General features: G+C 38.9%; 1 protein-coding gene across 1 annotated transcript; it reads right to left on the reverse strand.

Annotated features, from left to right (window-relative positions):
• Positions 1-10,308: 10,308 nt before the first annotated feature.
• Positions 10,309-15,676, reverse strand: SMIM28 (small integral membrane protein 28; the record flags this gene model as incomplete). Its single annotated transcript, XM_082731082.1, has 2 exons — positions 10,309-11,211; positions 15,566-15,676. The coding sequence occupies 2 exons, from the start codon at positions 15,674-15,676 to the stop codon at positions 10,825-10,827; spliced, it is 498 nt and encodes a 165-aa protein (XP_082587208.1). The 3' UTR covers positions 10,309-10,824.
• Between the last annotated feature and the right edge of the window lie 4,104 nt (positions 15,677-19,780).

A 19,780-nucleotide genomic window follows, 5' to 3' on the forward strand; every position in this document is an offset into this window, starting at 1 on the left:
GTGATAATTAGCCACGTAAAAGAACAGAAGGAAGGAAAGAAAAGGATTTATTTCAGAATAATAGGATTTCAGTTAGCATGAATTTAATGAGATTCAGAAGGCTCAAGTTTTATACCCATATGTCAAAATGATCTAGCTAGTTTTCTTGTTGATTAATTATGGCAAAATTGTTCTATTAGCACATATTTAGTCACTGTTTGTATGACATTATGAAAAAGATACTCTGTTGAAGCTTTACAACACATGTGGTGGTGCCATTGGGGGAGAGAGTGGGGGTGAGAATAGGTTTCTCCACTTCACCCCAGCAGGGGAGGAAGCCCCGCACAGCCCTGCAGCAGTGGCCTAAGTCAGTTCTCATGACTTGAAGCAGCTTTGTTCTATAAAGTCACCATGAGTGACACCTGGGTGGCTCAGTCAGCTAAGCTGCCTTCAGCTAAGGTTATGATCCCAGGGCCCTAGGACAGAGTCCCTCATCGGGCTCCTTGCAGTGCGGCGTCCTACTGCTCCCTCCACCTGATGTTCCCCCTGCTTGCACTCTCTCTCTCTGACAAATAAATAAATAAATCTTAAAAAAAAAAATCAAGCATCACGAACAATTGAATTAATGAATCCCGAACTATTGATTCCAGAGGAAATACAGATGTAGGTTCCTGTGAACCTCCGGTTACATCTTTGCCAACTACTCACTAAGTAACCTTGTTTTATATGCGTTATTGTATAAAGAGACCTTAGTTAACAGATATTTTTGGTTCATGAACATTGAGATCTTCACCAACAACACATAGCTCGTACTTTAATGAAGCTTATATAACACTCGTATCTCCTCCACTTGAGTGCTATGTTCGGAGGCCATTTTAAGCAAAAAAATCAACAAGAATCACAAAAATGCAAAAAACTACAGACTAAATAGACTGCAAAAAAGGCTTGTTTACTGTATGACAGCTGAGACTAGAAGGCAGAGAGCTCCACCTTATTTAACCTGAGCTGGAAATGTGTGCCTCGCATGGCTAGAATTTCTCACAGCTATCCACAGGCAGATGTCCACCAGTGACCGAGAAGGTGATGTGAGCATTGGAGTTCTGAATACAGACCAACAAGTCAGTGAACTTGCACGTACAGAATCTGTGAATGAGGAGAATCAATGATAAATACTTCCTGCAGAAAGTTACACAAGTCACTTCCATCCATATTTCATTGACCAAAGCAAATCATAGGCCTTGGTTAACCTCAAGAGGGTAGAAAAGTTCAATCACACTGTATTTTCAAAGAACTCAACTAACTATTGGAGAGAATTGCTAATGTTCATTACTGATACCGTTTAGTCATTCATTGATTAGTCCATCCTTAGAGCAGTTTTTCTTTTCCAAAGACATGGGCCATATGTTGGCCAACATGTTGTCCTTATAATGTGGCTTTGATACATCCTCCCCCCCCACCCCACCGCACCACCCCCCAAATGAGAGATGGAGGTCTATGCTTCCTCTCCTTGAAACAGGGAAGTTTTGGGACTCCAGGATAAGTCACCCTGTGTGACCTCTGAGGCTAGACCATTAAGGACTTCCACTTGATTTTCTTTGGGACAATTAATCTTAAAATCCAACAACTATGCTGAAGGGAAGCCCAAGCAGCTCTAGCTCGTGGAGAGCCCTGTGTCTGGGCTGACAGTACGCATCGACCCTACCCATGTGAGTGACCTTGTATTCAGACAGCGCCAGCCCACCACCACTGAGTCACTACCAGACGTCCTTGATTCTTCCAAACTGAGTCCCCAGAGGTCGCAGGGTGGACATAAGCTGTCCTTGCAGTACCCACAGAATCTGGGAGCATAATTAAATGGTTATTTTTTTGTGCCACTAAATTTGGGGTGGCATGGTTTTCAGGATAATAACTGAAAAATTACCTTCTATGTAAAGTGCTATAGTAGATGTTGGTGGGTTTTAGTAATGCACAACCTGAGGTTCTGGTCTATCTTGGTCTATCTGGTTTATCCTATTAGTCAGGCATTGTTTACTCTGGGGCCACTCTTACATCCATAATATAATTAAATATTTGGTCTTTTTAGAGTTGCCACTATCTCAAATATGGCAAATGTAAAATGGGTAGAAACTTGGTAGTCTAACAGGAAGTGTAACCTTTGAATTTGCCTGGCTTCTCCTTTAGTTTTGGTGAGAATTATAATACTCATCCATTATTGAGATATCAAGACAACCCATTGAAGCCCCTCTTACACGAAGCACTTTACTCAGGGCCTGACACATACTTGCTTGAAGAAGTTGAATGAATGCCAGTCAGAATTTCTCAGACACATTGATAGTAACTCAGTGTTTTCAGGAGCATCTGTGAAGCTCCTTTCTAACGGCCCACAGAAAATGAAGAGACATTTATTAAATGTAGGGTTGAGGAATAGAAGGCTAAAGTCTAAAACTGAGAATGTCTTGAAAAGTTAAAATATTGATCCTAATCAATATGAGGCCTGATATCACTTCTGAGACTGTGGGGAGTAGTTATAAAAACAAAGGAGAGGGATCTTTATACTGATTTTAAAAGGTTCATGCTTTGAAATAAAAAGAGACCATGAGCTCTGCTGCAGCTAGATAGCTCTCACTCTCAAAAAGCTTTTATCTATGGGGCTTTTGGTGTTGCCATATATTATTACCTTATTTCTTGATTTAGAAGAAATGGAAGAATTGGTAGGAATGGGACTCGATTCCCTAATGACTTTTTTAGAACAGAGGTGTTCAGTGTTTCAATGCTCCCAATTCTGAGAGGAGGAGCCACAAAGCCCCAACCTAACATACACCTGTGAACCAAACAGCTCTTAGCCTGCTCATGGGTCCTGCAGAATGGTCTCTCCGGGCAGTTCCACACTTGACTTTGTTCAGGTCTGCATGTTCAGAATGAGTTCCAAGCATGGGAGAGGTCAGTGGCAGATTGACTTGGCTCCAGATAGATGGAGGAGAAGTTTAGCATTAATGCCCGGGACATCTCATCTTCTAGACCAGTGCTTCTCAAGCTGTCTGTGATGAAGAGCCTTCTCCCTTTAAGAAATACTTTCTAGTTCATCAGGAACCGATATGTGATTCTACTGCACAAGACTATAGGCAGCTCACTATGTGGACCTTAACCCATGAGTTTAACAAGAATTTAGTTGGTCTATACCATGCTCAGTGAGATGAGTCTACTGAAGATGTACATGGATTTTGTAAAAATGTTGAATTCCTATGACATTTTTAAACACTTACTATAAATTTCTCTAGTTATTTTATCTCAGATTGGTGACAAATAGTTTGTGAGCTAGCACCATTTTGTGGCTCATTCCTTGAAGAATATTGATTTAGGTGACCTTCCCAGTCCCCTGGTGATATTTTGGAAGGTTGTTATTGCTTCAATTTCTTTAATATATAGAGCCTTATACAAATTGTTTCTTCTTGCATGAGTTTTTGCAGATTATATACTTTAAGGAATTGGTTCATTTCTTCTAGGTTATCAAATGGGCATGGAGTTGTTTATAGTATTTCTTTTTTTGCCCTTTTAACATCCATGGAATCTGTAGTGATGTTTCCTTTTTTATTTCTGATATCAATAATTTGTATCCTCTCTCTTTTTTTAAAAATTTTTTCATTTATCTTAAAAAAGCCAGCTTTTGGGGGTGCCTGGGTGGCTCAGTGGGTTAAAGCCTCTGCCTTCGGCTCCGGTCATAGTCTCCTGTGTCAGGCTCTCTGCTCAGCAGGGAGCTTCCCTTCCTCTCTGCCTGCCTCTCTGCCTACTTGTGATCTCTGTCAAATAAATAAAACCTTTAAAAAAAAAAAAAAAGCCAGCTTTTGGTTTCCTTGATTTTCTCTGCTGATTTCCTGTCTTCATTTTAATATTCATTGATTTCTTCTTTAATTTTTATTACTTGCTGTCTTCTGCTTACTTTGGATTTAATTTGCTTTTCCTTCTAGTTTTGTAAGGTGGAAGCTTAAATAATGATTTGTGATCTTTCTTCTTTTCTAATATATACATTAAATAATGTAGATTTCACTCTAAGCACTGATTTTGCTGCATCTGAAAATTTTGGTGAGTTGTATTTTCCTTTAAATTTAGTTTAAAATATTTTTATTTTCTCTTGAGTTTTCTTTTCTGTCCCATGTATTATTTACAAGTGGGCTGTGTAAGCTCTAAGTAATTCAGAATTTTCCTGCTACTGATTTTTTAGTTTAATCCCAGTGTGGTCTGACAGCATACATTGTATGATATCAATTTTTAAAAATTTGTTACACCGTGTCTTGTGACCAAGAATGTATGTGGTCAATCTTGGTGAATGTTCCATGTGAGCTTGAGAAGAATGTGTATTCTGCTGTTGTTGGATGAAGTCATGTACAGAAGTCCATTATATCCAGGTGATTCGTGGTAATTTTTCAACACAACTATGTTCTTACTGATTTTCTGCCTGTTAGATCTGTTTCTGACGGAGGGGTATCTCCAACTGTAGTCATGGATTCATCCTTGATTTATTTCTATCCGTTTTCCTTGCAATTCTATCAGTTTTTGCCTCAAGTATTTTACACTCTGTAGTTAAGGGTATATGCTTTAAAAATTGATGATGTGGGAGCATGGGTGGCTCAGTGGGTTAAAGCCTCTGCCTTCAGCTCAGGTCGTGATCCCAGGGTCCTGGGATCGAGCCCCACATCAGGCTCTCTGCTCAGCAGGGAGCCTGCTTCCCTTCTGGCCTCTCTGCCTACTTGTGATCTCTGTCTGTCAAATAAATAAATAAATAAATCTTTTAAAAAATGATGATGTCTTTTTGGAGAACTGACCCCTTTATCATTACATCATGCTACTCTTTATCTCTGGTAACTTTCCCTGCTCTGAAATCTGCTCTGTCTGAAATTAACACAGTGCAGCTATTTTTTGGATTAGTATTTGCATGGCATTTCTTTCTCCATCCCTTTATTTTTCTTGTACATGTGTCTTTGTATTTATTGTGGTTTCTTGTAGACAAGATAGTTGAGTCTTGTTTTTAATCTACTATGACAATATCTTTATTTCTTTTTTTTTTAAAGATTTATTTATTCATTTGAGAGAGAGAGAGAGAAAGGTAGAGAGGGCATAAGCAGAGGGAGCAGCAGGCAGAGGGAGAGGGAGAAGCAGACCCTCCTCTGAGCAGGGAGCCTGATGTGGGACTCCATTCCAGGACCCTGGACCATGACCTGAGCTGAAAGCAGACACTTAGCCAACTGAGCCATCTAGGTACCCCGGTATCTGTCTTTCAATTGGTGTATGTAGACCGTTGAACTTTAAAGTATTATCAATATATAATATCGATTATATCTACCATATTTATTACTGTTTTCTATTCCTTCCCCTTGTTCTTTGCTTCTTTTTTGGTTTTCTTTTGCCTTTTGTCCTTCTAACTGAACATTTTAGAGGATTCCCATTTTCTCTCATTTCTTAGTATACTGATTATACTTTTTTTTTAAACTTCTCTTAGTTGCCCTAGAGTTTGCAATATACATTTACAACTAATCTAAGTCAACTTTCAAATAATACTCTACTGCTTCACCAGTGGCATGGGTACCTTATAATAACAAAATAGTCTTAATTCCTCCCTCCTGTTTCTTGTATTATTTCTGTTATTTATTTCATTTATATGTAAGCTATAATCATCAAATACATTATTGCTATTATTATTTTGAACAAATTTTTACCTGTTTGATCAATGAAGAATAAGAAAATTTCCCAGTTTTGTTTGTCTGAGAAAATCTTTATTTATCCTTCACTTCAAAGAATAACTTTGCAGAATACAGAATTCAGACTGTTTTTTTTTTCTCTCTCTCAACCATTGGAAATTTCACTCCATTCCACTAGATTATGTGGTTTCTGAAGAGAAGCCAGGGTAATTCTTAATCTTTGCTCTTCTACAGGCAAGGTGTTTTCTTCCTCTAGCCTCTTTCAAGATTTTTTAAAATTTATTTTTAAAATTTATTTTATCTACTTTTTAAGTAGGCTCCATGCCCAGCGTGGAGCCAAATGTGGGGCTTGAACTCATGACCCTGAGATCAAGACTTGAGCTGAGATCAAGAGTTGGATATTTAACCAACTAACCCACTCAGGCATCCCAAGATTTTTTTTTTTAAGTCTTTGATTTTCTGCAGTTTGAATACAGGACACCCAGCTGTAGTATTTTTTTTTTTTTTCCCCTTCTTTGGCATTATTCCTGCTTGGTGCTCTCTGAGCTTCCTGTATCTATTGTTTGACATTAATTTGTGGACATGTGCAGTTATTATTGCTTAAAATATTTCTTCTGGGCCTTTCTGCTATTCTTCTCTTTCTGGTATTCCCACTATGTGCATGTAACACCTCTTGTATTTGTCTCACAGTTCTTGGATATTCTGCTCTGTATTTTTTTTTCCTCTTTGCCTTTCTATTTTAGAAGTTTCTATTAACATATCCTTAAGCTCCAAGATTATTTCCTCAACTGTGTCCAGTCTACAAAGAAGCCCACAAAAGGCATTCTTCTTTTCTGTTTCAGTGTTCTTGTTCTCTAGCATTTCCTTTTGGTTCTTTCTTAGAATTTCCATCTCTCCATTGATATTACCTATCTGCTCCTGCATGTTGTCTACCTTACCCCTTAGAGCCCTTTGCGTATTAATGATAGTTATCTTACATTTCTGTTCTGATAAATCTTGCATATCTGAGTCTGGTCCCAAAGCTTGCTCTGTCTCTTCAAAAAAAATTTTTTTGTTGGGGGGGGGGTTTGCTTTTGTTCTTGTTTTTTGCCTTTTAGTATGTTTTTGTTGAACAGTGGACTTAATGTACTGGGTAAGAGGAACTGAAGTAAAGTGGTCTTTCCTAATGTAGTAGTGGTTTGGTGGAGGGGGGGCAGGATCTATAGTCCTATGATTAGGTCTCAGCCTTTGAAGGCGGCTGCTCCTCTGGGCTGTGAACCTCACAAGGGCTTCTCTGTTTTTTCTTTCACTCCCTTAAGTAGAACAAGATGGCCAGAGAAGCTGGAATTGGGTATTTTCCTTCTCCACTGTAAGGCTAGAGCCACGTAGGGTTAATTAATCCCCAGGTTAATTAGGCTTTGATAAAACCCAGCTGATTAGAGCCTGTAAGACAGTTTCATCTGAGGGCACGACTTGTTTAGGACAGAGAGAGTGCTCTGGCCATTTCAAAATGGTTCCTTTCCTTTCTTGCTCTACCAGAAAGCATGAGAGGCTTTTCCTTAGATCTTTATTCTGAGAACCCAGTAAGCCTCCTGAGGCAAACTCACAGAGTGTGGGGCCCCTCTGGACTTTGTAACTCTCTGATTTGCTCCCCTCTGAGCCTCCAGAAGTTTGTTGATTCCAATTCTGGCCTCCCTAGGCCGGCACTGGTTCCTGAGGAGGTTTTTGCTCCTGGATTTCTACTCTGGTAAGTTGTGCTTCTGTTTCTCTCACTTTGGGACAGTGGTTTGTCCTGTGACCTCCGTTCTCTGATGGAGTCAAGAAGTGTTGATTTTCAGTTCAGCTTCTTCTTGTTGGGAAGGAGTGACGGTTCTAAGCTCCTTTCATGGCTGACCAGACATTAGATTCCTTTCCTTTTTATAAAATGATGTCATGCTGATATTTTCTGATCTAGTGTAGGATCTAGTGAAAATGTCCACATTCAAGTCACTGTTTCTATTATACTGCCTCCCATTCTTAACCTTTTCTGGCTATACAATTTCTTCCCAAAATACTTCTCAGTTGCTAAAAATCTAGTTCTTTGATTTGTGGATTTTCTTCAGTCTCACTCTGTCTGGGAGCACTAGCAACAAATCCCACTGTGTTTGCCAGTTGTGTTAACATGTAAGCAAGGATGTAGTTTACTCTGTTGTTATTAATATTCTGCTTGCAAATCTGCTTTGGGAATTGAATTGCCTACAGCTAGATATTAGCCTGGTGGCTTCGGGCATGTACAGAAAATGTTGGGTTATAAATGATGGTTCAAAGCTTGATTTACAGCTCTAGTTTCCTCTCAGTCTGGAACCTTCCATCTATCCATAGTGAATTCAGCTGTGTTTTGTGGCCTAGTCAATGAATTGCTTTCAGCCTCGATCTTATATTAGAATCACTTGCTTTATTTCAGTTAAATTGGCCTAGGTGGGTCCTGGTATTGGTAAGTTCAAGTAATTCTATCATGCAACTGGGGGTAAAATCCACTGCACTATAGCCAGGGTCAGCAAACCTTTTCTTTAAAGCATAGTAAGATATTTCAGGCTATACAGATAGTAAGTATTTCAGGCTTTGAAGGTCCTTACAACCTCTGTTGCAACCACTTAAGTCTGAAGTAGCAACCATAGGCAAGTGAGCACTAACTTATGTTCCAATAACTTCATTTCTAGACACCAGAATTTGAATTCATATAACTTCATGCATCAAAAAAATCCTTCTCCCTTTGATTTTTTTTTTTCCAACTATTTACAAATGTAAAAACCATTCTTGTCTCCAAGACGTGTAGTAACAGGTTACAAGCAGGATTTGGCTCGTGGGATGTACTTTGGCAACCTCTGGTTAGGAGTTTATCTGCTGCTTCAGTTTGGTTCCAGAGGAGAAAAATCTTTCTTCCTCAGATCACTGATGTATTTTAAAGGAGTCCTATCATTGACTAATTATTTTATTTATTTATTTTTAAAAATTTATTCATGTATGTATGTATGTTAGCATGCAAGTGGGGGTGGGAAGTGGCAGAGGGAGAACCAGGCTCCCTGCTGAGCAGAGAACCCCACGTGGGGCTCCATCCCAGGACCCTGGGATCATGACCTGAGCTGAAGTCAGGTGGTTAACTTATTGAACCACCCAGGCATCCCAGACTAAATCTGGAACTAATTGCCTCATGGTTGCAAGATGGTTGTAGTAGCCCCAGGTGTTACATGAGACATATTAACATCCAGCAAAGATGCACAGTATTTCCTCGTGTGTGTGTGTATTTTTTGTTTTTTTAATGAGGCAACCTTTTCTAGAAAAACTCTCTCCTGCATTTATCTCCCCTTAGGTCCCAAAGATCTGATCAGTTCCTGGTAGAGGAATTGAGATCACTGTGATTAACTCTCATGATGCCTCCCCTGGCGTTGGGAGGGATCTGGTCTGTCTTACACAAGTGGCCTCAGGATTCCAAACCAAATCAGGGTTCTGTTAGCAAAGGAGGAGGAATGGAGGTTAGCAAAGGAGTTGGAAAAGAATAAACATAGTTTCACCCAGAACAAGATCCTTAGGATTTAAAAAAATAAAAATTTGAAGAAGGCTCTTTGCTGAGCTTTTCATTTCCATTTGTTTTACTTACTTCCTTTAATGGCCACCAGGGAATTTTTCAGTATAATTTTTCTGAGAGAAATTTTATTGATCTTCATTCTAATAGCTTATATTTTACATTAGTCCTTAAAGATACTATTATTTCTCTCAGATTCTATTTAGAAATAAATGTATCCTATTTGGGCTTACTTTGTTATCTTCCCAAAACCATATCACATTATATATCTAGCATAAAACTGCTTATGTAAAAAAGTAAAAAAAAAAAATTTGTTCATTTTTAGCCATCGAAGTGTCGCCTGGTTTTTGTCTTACGAAAAGAACAACAAACGAAGAGTTTTACCAACAAGATTAGAGTATCAAATACAAGTTCTAGAATCATCCACATCATTCTCCTGGTTCTCCCTCTGCCACTTCCCACCCCCACTTGCATGCTTCCTCTAATACCTCCAAGGGATTTCTGATCTGCATTCCATGTGGTAAAAGCCCCACCTCTATCTCCCCATTTGAAAATCATGGACGGAGATTTGTATCCCTTCCAAACTAAGCTGGGCTCCTCCTCCTGAGCAACTTGATGCCCAACCACATTTGCAGTTTTGTTAGAAGAACGTCTGGTGCAGTGGAAGGTGCTCTAGCCCAGAGGGGAGAGGCTTCTGATCCCAGCTCTTGATGAGGTATTTAGTCTCAGACAAGTTACTTAACTTCTCCTCATTCTAGTGCTGATACCTGTAAAACAGAAGTTTGGGCCATATGATTCATGAGGTCCCTGTTAGAGCTAGTCTAGGTTTCTCCTTACTGTGTGATCCGAAAATCTGACCTTTGCTTTCCAGTGTTAAGCCAGTATCTACTCTGTTACTGCTGCATGGTGTAGGCCACACAGTTGCTCATGGTGTCCTGCCATAGCACGGAGGGACAAGCTGTGATGCTCTAGTGGGAGATTGTCCCATCTAAAAGCAGGGCCCCTTTCCCATTTTAGGAGGCAAATTAGAACACAAATCAACAAGGGCTACATCAAGAAGGAGATAATTTTGGAGAGCTTTATTTGTTTTTTAGTCTGCACATGTCTCTCTGTACCTTCATTCTTAATATTGAGCCCCACTTTACCATTTTTTAACCACACAGCTGACCACTGCAGCTCTAGAGATATTTTCCTTCTAGAATTCTCCAGCCATCTTGAAGCCCTCACATAAAAGTAAAGCCATAAAACCCTGAAGAGCATGCGTAGGAAGAACCATTGTATTTGGTGGCAAAACCCGTTTCCTTTGGCTTAGCAGCGTTTCTGTTTTCCTTCAGAGCTCGTCCACAGGCTTACCAGTAATTCTAAGGGTTTCTCAACTCACATAGAATTTTCCTATTTTTTTCCTCAAGGGTGTTAAGTATTTTAGATAAGCCTAGCCCTCCTCACGACAACCTAAGGAACTTGAGAATGGTTAACCAGAATGATACCAGCTCGAAGCGCCCATTCATCCAGGAGTCTCTTCGGTCCAGAGGCCTCCCCGCCGCTCGCCTGGCCCGGCTGGCTCCCGGAGGGACTGCGAGCTGTGCTCTAGACTGTTCCCAGCTGCCCTTTCTATCCGCTTCTCCCGCTGGGGGAGCGCTCTTTACAGGGGGGGCCCGCCTCGGCCTCCCGGACCTCCGTCCCCGGGCGATTCCTGGTGGCCTCCTCGTAGGAGGGAGGCAGGCCCGTGGAGAGGAGGGCCGCCTCCCGGGGCGCCGGGGAGTACGGGAAGTCCTGCTCGCCTCTCCCGGGGAAGCCCGGCAGGAAGTCGGTGGCCTCCTCTGCTGTGGGGTGCGCTGGGGGTTCGGTGCTGAAAACCTGCCCTTGGGGTCGGGGGGTCTTGCAGTGACGGTACAGGAAAAGCAGCAGAAAGGCCAAGAAGAGCAGGATGGTCGCTGGAAGAAGGATGCACAGGAAGGGCTCCACGTCGTCTTTGGTGGAGCTTATCTTCTGGGTGCCCTGGAATTCGGGAACGAGGCTGGGTTAGGAGAGGAGGAAAGACTTCGGCGTTCCTGAAGCTCCTCTCTTTGATCTTTTATTCCTATCTTCCTTACCCGCTCTGAAAACCACCATGCTCTTTCTTTGTGCCAGTGGGCTTGAGCCCATGGGAAGTAAAGTAAATGGATGAGATAAAGGATGCATCGAGATGTCAAAATACATATTGACGACATCCTACCATAGCTCCCTGAAAGTGAACCAGGAGAGTGGGTTTTAGTTGTCAGCTCACTATGCATTCTTTGAACAGGAGCTCTTACTCTATGGACTTATTATTTTTTTTATTTTATTTTATTTTATTTTTAAAAAAAATTTTTTTTTAAGATTTTATTTATTTATTTGACAGAGAGAAATCACAAGTAGACAGAGAGGCAGGCAGAGAGAGAGAGAGAGAAGGAAGCAGGCTTCCTGCTGAGCAGAGAGCCCGATGTGGGACTCGATCCCAGGACCCTGAGATCATGACCTGAGCCGAAGGCAGCGGCTTAACCCACTGAGCCACCCAGGCGCCCCTCTATGGACTTATTTTATTTAGAATTAGACCAATAATGTGGTATTGCCACAAAAAGTATCCTATGGAACTTAAATTATTTAATTATTTAATTATTCTGGAATGAATTCTGACATTAGGTGTTCATATGCCATATTAATATTTGAAATATGAATTGATCGCTGATGTTTATGATGAATGAAATTTTAATATTCCTTCCATTTGTTTTTGCAATATTGGTAGAATCAATATGGAAACTTGTGAACCCTTTATAGAAAAAGAATTGTAGGGGCACCTGGGTGGCTCAGTGGGTTAAAGCCTCTGCCTTCTGCTCAGTTCATGATCCCAGGGTCCTGGGATGGAGCCCCATATCGGGCTCTCTGCTCAGCGGGGAGCCTGCTTCCCTTCCTCTCTGCCTGCCTTTCTGCCTTCTTGTGATCTGTCAGTCAAATAAACGAAATAAAAATCTTAAAAAAAAAAAAAAAAGAATTCTATTGCAGCCTAAAATTTCTCTAAGTGGCTGTGTAGTGATGAATTGCAGCCAAATTCCTGCAACATGCAGTTTATATCTGTTCAAGAGGGAAAAAAAGCCTGAATTGAACAATAAAGTTTAATGAATCTTATTAAAAAACACACCCCCCCCAAGAAAAAACCCTACATAGTCTAGGGTATTATTAAACTAGATATGAGAAGATTTCTGCAATATCTGTGCTTTGAGAGTAGAAGTCATTTGTGGATTCTATCTAGTATTAACACTAATTTTTTGGTTGTTAGAGTATAATCTCTACAGTGTAAGCATATTTGGTGCTTTTTATGATATTCATCATCTGACTTCGCATCTCAGTCAGACTTCAATGCAAACATGAAATTAAATATCCCCGAAAGTTCAGAGACACCTAGGTGGCTAAGTCATTAAGTGTCTGCCTTTCGCTCAGGTCATGATCCCAGGGTCCTGGAACCAAGCCCTCTATCCGGCTCCCTGCTTCTCCCTCTCCCATTCTCCCTGCTTGTGTTCCCTCTCTCACTGTGTCTCTCTCTGTCAAATAAATGAATACAATCTTAAAAAATTAAAAAAAAAATTCGTGAAAGTTCAATAGTTAAAAAAAAATTGCAGATAAATTCTTTAGCAACCTAGGAGGTATTGATTTTACAATATTAGCTCACAAGGTAATGATGGTTCCTGACAGAGTAAAGAATGTAATCACCATGAAATGATGCTTCAGCAGCAAGGCAGAGAAGCACCAAAAATACTGTCCCCAACTGCAGAGATGTTACTTTAAATAAAGCTGCCAATAGTGAGGTATTAAAAACTTCTCTCTTATGTGAAGCATACAGCAACAAACGTGTTTGGATGCACTACAACAGAAGAAAAAAACCTTGAAGCCTTACATTGTGTTTCAAACAAACAACCAAAATACTAAGCTCTTTATCTACTTATTTAATATAAAATATAATAATAAAACTATGAGAGTCAGGGATCTCTCCTTGATTTTTGGGGGGTAAGGACAACTTTTGCTGTACTCTTTTGCTGAACTCTTTTTTAAAAGATTTTATTTATTTATTTGACAGTGGCCATGACCTCTTAAGAGACTGGCTTATCTAGTGGTGTTTGCATTGTCTCCTTTTCTTACTGAAGAATTATATGTTATGTTGATTCAAAATCAGATAGTTAATTTAGTATTTATAGTGCCAGATAATTTGTCCTTGGTAAGGTATGAGTTCAGATATTTTAGCTTAAAGTGCGTAAAAATTAAAAGTGTGTTTTGTTTTGTTTTTGTTTTTGGAAACCAAGTATTATTTTGGGGGTTTGCTGGCTTTGAATTCTGGTAGGACTTTCTAATATTTGCATGACGACGAACCATTTATTAATACCCTATGAGCCTGGATTTCCTTCTCTATGAAATGGAAATAATATCTTTTTTGAATGGTTGGGATGATGATTTAATGAATCAATGTGTGTAAAACACTTGGTGAATAACAGATATGTATTTTTACCTCAGGAACTCACATGGTTAAATTTACTAGAAAATAAAATACTAAAAATAACTAGAAGAAGTCTAGAAATTTATTGCTAAGGTTAGAAAATGCAGTGAAAATAAAACTAGCATTACTATGTTTACATTTTAATATATTTTTTCAGAAAAAATATTTTAGTAACAATAGATTTTATGTGTGTGATTGTTGTTTTGTTTCTAAGTTATGGGTTCTTTCTGTTTTCTTATACATAATCTATCAAAACTATTAAGTTGAAACCTGTTGTGATATAATAGGACTTGGATTACAAAAGCTATAAGCATAGATGAACTCATAAATAATTTACTACCATTAATAAAATGTCAAGATGGACTCCAAAGCAATTTAACTATGTTAAGGCTTTTTTTCCAGGTGAATTGCTAAAAATATTAAAGCTATTAAACACTATTCAACCTTGATAAACATGGATCATTATGCATGACTTAGTTTTCTTCATTCTCCATCAATTATGTGGACGATAATAGTTTCTAAACAGTTGTGGGTATCAAATTTTAAATACTCTGTATGTTCAAGATGCATAGAGTATAAAGAGACTTAAAGAGACTTAATGTTCTTTTTTAAAAGATTTTGTATAATAGACCCTGTCATTTATGGCTATGCCACTTATGGTATTATCAGTATTAGTTGCATTTTTTTTTTTTAAATTAGTTGCCACAGTCCCCTCCTGTAATCAGTATTTCCCTTGGTTGAGTTAAGTTTATCCAAATATCAAGTGGAACTAAAAGACTTATCTAAGATGGCAAATTCAGACAATTTTTCGAGATAACTTTTCTTGTGTTATCTCTTGTGTCCTCTTCTAGTTAAGAGAAGCACAGAGCAACAGGACAAATTTATGATGATGGTCTCCTTAATCTTCTCTTTTACTAATTCTTGTTATATTGGTTTAAGTTGTTTTGGATTTTTTTTTTTAATGCGGAAAGGATGTTTACTTTTCTAGTCAAATGTTATTTATTTTAATATTTTTGATGCATGTATTGACAGCATTCTTGTTCAGGGAATATTTTTCAAAATACTCAGTGAAGAGCATGACTGTTGAAGGATATAAAATCATAGTTAAATATATGCAATTATAAATGTTAAATATAAATAATATATAAATATATAAAAATATCTTTCTGTAAAAGGTAGTTTGGGAGAATGTAAATACCAACCTCATCAGCTGATTTTCCAGACAACAAGAAATTAGGTTAATTTTCCTCTCTTTGTGTAACAGCAGTATCTCTCCTTTCCCTCCTGATCATGAAACTGAGTTCTTAGGTTTCTACAAATATTTTTCCTTTCTGCTGCCTCAAATTGAGGCTTCTTTGGTGATTTCCCAGACAAAGCAGAGCAGCTGCTGCGTTTCTTAGAGACAAAAACCTCCTTAACCCTCTGCTATCCTGCCCGAGGTAAGATCCTTGGCTTCTCCTAACTCCTGGAAACACCATCATTCTAAAGCCACAGGGAGTCTCTTTGTTATTGTGTATGTAGACATTGCTTCACTGTGCAAAGAACAAAGTCCTAAAACCAAGGCATAAAGATTTGTTGACTCCTCCCTTCAGGTGTACTTTGATAAACTTGATCTATCTGGAGTTCTTGGAACATATTTGTCGCAAGTTTGACTTGAATCCATCCTTGGTCAAAGAATACAACTTTCCAGTTACTTTCTTAGACCATGCCAGTCAGTGAATGAATATTTCTGTTCATAAAGTAAAATGTTGCTACTAAGTTTTAAGATCCTAAAAATCTAGGCATAGTTGGTTTTAAAACTGACAAAGACACTTTGGAGAAGAAAAGGCTGAAGTCATAGATACAGACCTGCAGCTGAGTTTCCAGAAGAGGTGGGCTTGGTTCACTCGTTAACCACTCATACGTCCCCCTACCAGCGTGGCCAAACTTCCTCCAGCTGCTGGCCATCAGTCCCCGCATGTTTCCATCCGACTGATGCACCGACCACCCTTCTACCTCGCTGCCCAGATTCCAGCAATACTGCTTGCTCTTGGCCTGGATCCAGCTTGGATGTGCTCGGCTAATGGCTGTTGGTAAACTCGTTCTCTGATGAGTGGCAACCGGGAAAAGAAACCAACCAGAGAGACCTCTTGGGGCTGGCTGTATTTAAATTCAGTGCCTCTGCATTTGTTTTTGTGGCCTTTATCACTGTGAGGATTGGCATCAGATATCAGACACAGAATAGATTTCAGACAGAGACATTCTCTGCATTAGTGTTATTACAGTGCAGTGGACGGTCTCAGTGAGTAAAAGCTGTTTATATTGAGATATAAATAAGACCCTCTCCCTTCCCTCACCACATCCCTCTCCAGAGATAACAGCTCAGCAAGAAAAACTATCCAAGCTGAATTTCCTTTAATTATTTCTGGGTTCTATGATAGAGAGGGAAGGGATATTTGGTAGAGAAGCAAGAGTCCTTTGTAATATTTTAGTGAATTATTTAGATGAAAGTTGCTAATGATAAAGTTGTACAGCAGCCAGACAGACAATAGCTCAGATTGTTTGGAAGAAATATTTGCTGGTTTTGTTAAAAAAAAAAAAAATAAAATCACCAATACTTATTGGTAATCTTGGGAACTTTATAAAATTATTTATAATCTGAATATAAGGATCTTTCAATTTGAATATTCACTGAGGTAACTTTGGGATGTCTAATTCAACATATTTGTGAAGACTTGAACATTTAAAACATGGTGGTTGGATTCTCTTTCTTTTAGTGGAAGAAACTTCAGTTTCAAATATTTATTCAATTCATGACAACTCAATATTGCAACTACCCACATCCTGATCTAAGCATCATTTCCATCTAAGCAGCTGTCTTGATGCTGAAAGAGTAACTAGGATTTTTTTTCTAAATTAGAATTCTTCCTCACTGGCCATGGTGTCCCATGGATAGGTTTCGGGGATGGGGTAGTGAGCTCACTTCACTTGATACCCAATTTCTGAGGAAATGCCATTGTTTTCAATACCTTTTCTTCCCCCCCCTTTTTTTTGAGGAAAGATATACATTTATTTATTTATTTATTTCTACAGCACATCAAGCAAGTCTTGGCTACATTAACATATTTCTGGATGTCAGTTATTCCAAAATTTATTTCAAATGTAATATACTTCTGAATAAAAGTTTCTTATAGAACTTCACAATGATGAAATATGAAATATGAAATGAAGTTCATATGGCATGAGTTTATCTAGCCAGAAGCATTTTGTTTTATTTTATTTTATTTTTTCAGTGTTCCAAGATTTATTGTTTATGCACCACTCTCAGGGCTCCATGCAGTACATGTCCTCCTTAATACCCACCACCAAGCTCACCCATCCCCCTGTTGCCCTCCCAACCCTCAGTTTGTTTCTCAGACTCCATGGTCTCTCATGGCTCGTTACCCTTTCAAAGGCAGCATCCCATCTTGATAGAGTTTGGCTCTTTGCCAAATTTCTCATTTGTGGTAAGTTTTCACCAAGTTTCCCAGCACCTGGATCAGTATCCTAGTGTGGAACCCTTTATCCCTTTCTCCTTTTAGTTCTTACCATGGAGTAAGTTGATTTGGTGCTCTCAGTTAAAATATTGCTTTGTCCCACTGATGTGTTCCTATTTTAAGCCAGACCTGTATCCCTACACTTGTGTATCCAAAGCATCTGGCCATCAGTGCATTATTTTGCTTTTTTTGCATGTCTGTGGCTTTGCCAATATTGTCTCCTCAGCTTCTCCTTCACTCTATTGACTTCAATACCTTCACTTCTTAAGAAGCAAGTTGGAAATCTGGATCAAAAGCATTAAATAGGCACAGTGTAAATGTTGGGCCCTCCTCTAGTACTGAATGAATCAGATACAAATTCCCGCTCTTCTAGAAATATTTTTGGGGACCAAGAGAAATCGAACATAGTATCAGAAGGTGATACATGCTATGGAGAAAAAGGAAAAGCAGAGTATGGTGGAAGTCAACTATGACCTCACGAAAAGTAATATTTGCATAAAAAGCTGAAGGATGCAAGTGAATCAGCCATGAAGTTATCAGATGAAAAAATATTGCAGACTAAGGGAATAGTCAGTGCAAAGGCCCTGAGGCAGTCACATGCCTGGTGAGTTCTCAGAATGACTATAGGGTCAGGGTGGCAGGCACAGTAAGCCAGGAAAAAAGTAGGATAGAAAAGAGAGTGAGGATATGTCGGAGACAGTAGGACAGAGGGTTTATAAGGCATTGTAAGAATTGTGGCTTTTACTCTAAGTAAAATGTAGGAGCCATTTTACTCTAAGTAAAATGCGGAGTTTTAAGCAGAGGAGTGATAAAATCTGACTTTCATTTTAAAAGGATCACTCAGGTTCATCTGTGTTGGAAAGAGTATAGGGATTAGGGCAAATGGAGGGAGACCAGCTAAGGCTTCTTTTAATAATTCAGGAGGGAAATAATAGACCAGAGTAGTAGCAAGGAAGTGGTAAAATCTAGGCATATTTTAGGGATAGAGCCAACAAGATTTCTGGAAGAACTGAAAGTGCTAAAAATGGGGGAAAAAAAATCAAGGAGGACTCTGTTTTAGGCTTGAGCAGTAGGAAGGATGACCATTCTCCTTTACAGAGAGGGAGAAAGACCGGATGGGGCAAGTTGTGTTGTTGTCTTGTTTTGTTTTTACACAAGAGGAATAAAGAGAGTTGAGTTGGGACATGTAAGTTTGCAATGTGTGCGAGTTTGGGTATTCAAATTTGGAGTTCAGGAGTGAGGATGAGGCCACAGTCAATAGTTGAAACTCATTGGCAAAGAGATGGTATTTGAAACTACAAGACTTACTGAGATCACCAAGAAGATGAGGGTCAATAGAGTGGGGAGGCAGGGAGTGGCCAGTGAGGTGAAAGAGAACCCAAGAAAGTGAGGTCTCCTGGAATCCAAAACAGGAAATGTTTCTAGAAGGAGGGGATGATCGTCTGTCTCAAAAGGTAGGTACTGTGTAAACAAGATGGTTGAGATTTATTACTGGAATTAACAAAATGAGCTTGGGGAAGGGGTGTCCTTGGTTATTTGGCCAGGAGGAGGAGTTTTGGTGGAGTGGTTGGAGCAAAGCTTGATTGGAATGGTTATAAGAGAGAAAGGGGGAAGCAGAATTGGAGGTAGTGAGTATCAACAATCTTGGGTAATTTTTGCTTGAAAGGGGAGCAAAGGAATGATGTCATAGCTGGATAGAGAAGCAGAGTTAAGAGTTATATATTCAAACAGAACAAGTTAATAGATTATAGAGAAATCATCAATATATGTCAACCCTCAAGAGTTCTACTTCTAGGAACTCATCCTAAAAAGATAATCTGATGAACACTCAAAGATAATATGTTGTTGAAAGATGATTTAGCACACCTTAAATGTCTATAACAACAAACAGATTTTTAAAAATTCCACAAAATACTTATCTAATAAGCTATCCACATATAAAGACAGATTATCACCTGAAAAGAAATACCAGAAAAATGTAAACATGTTTACCTCATATTAAGATGAACTTGCCAGAAAATTACGTTTATTATAAATTCTCATGTTTCTACATATAGAAAAAAGTCTATATTAACAATGGTATTTCTTCTATGTGGTGGAATTATGAGGTTTTTTTTTTTTTTGATGAAACTATGGATCTTTTTGCTGATCAACATTGGCCATTTTTCTATGAATAGAGATATTCTACTTTCAAAAATTACCAAGACTTCTTTTTTTTTTTTTTTTTTTTATTCTGCTGGTCTGTGGAGCAGTTGGACCCAGCGTAGTCTGCTTTAGTTGTGAGACGTAGTTCATCTTCTGGGTCAATAATGGAGAAAAATCCGAGAGAACTCCTGGTTAGGGAAGATTGAAATGAACTAAAGATGCCTATAGAACAGTAGTAGGTCTTTTTTCCCCATATTTAATTCTAAGCTAGTAAATACATTTGAATTTTAGCAAACTGATCAGTGCCCTTTCTCAGGATGCTATTATAGGAATTAAATAAGCTTGTATTTGATTAGGAGAACTGGAAACTAATCAGTAGATGGCAGGCAGTACTGTGATGAAT

The sequence above is a fragment of the Mustela nivalis genome, assembly GCF_964662115.1.
Source record: "Mustela nivalis genome assembly, chromosome: 5".
In the NCBI taxonomy this organism is placed as follows: domain Eukaryota; kingdom Metazoa; phylum Chordata; class Mammalia; order Carnivora; family Mustelidae; genus Mustela; species Mustela nivalis.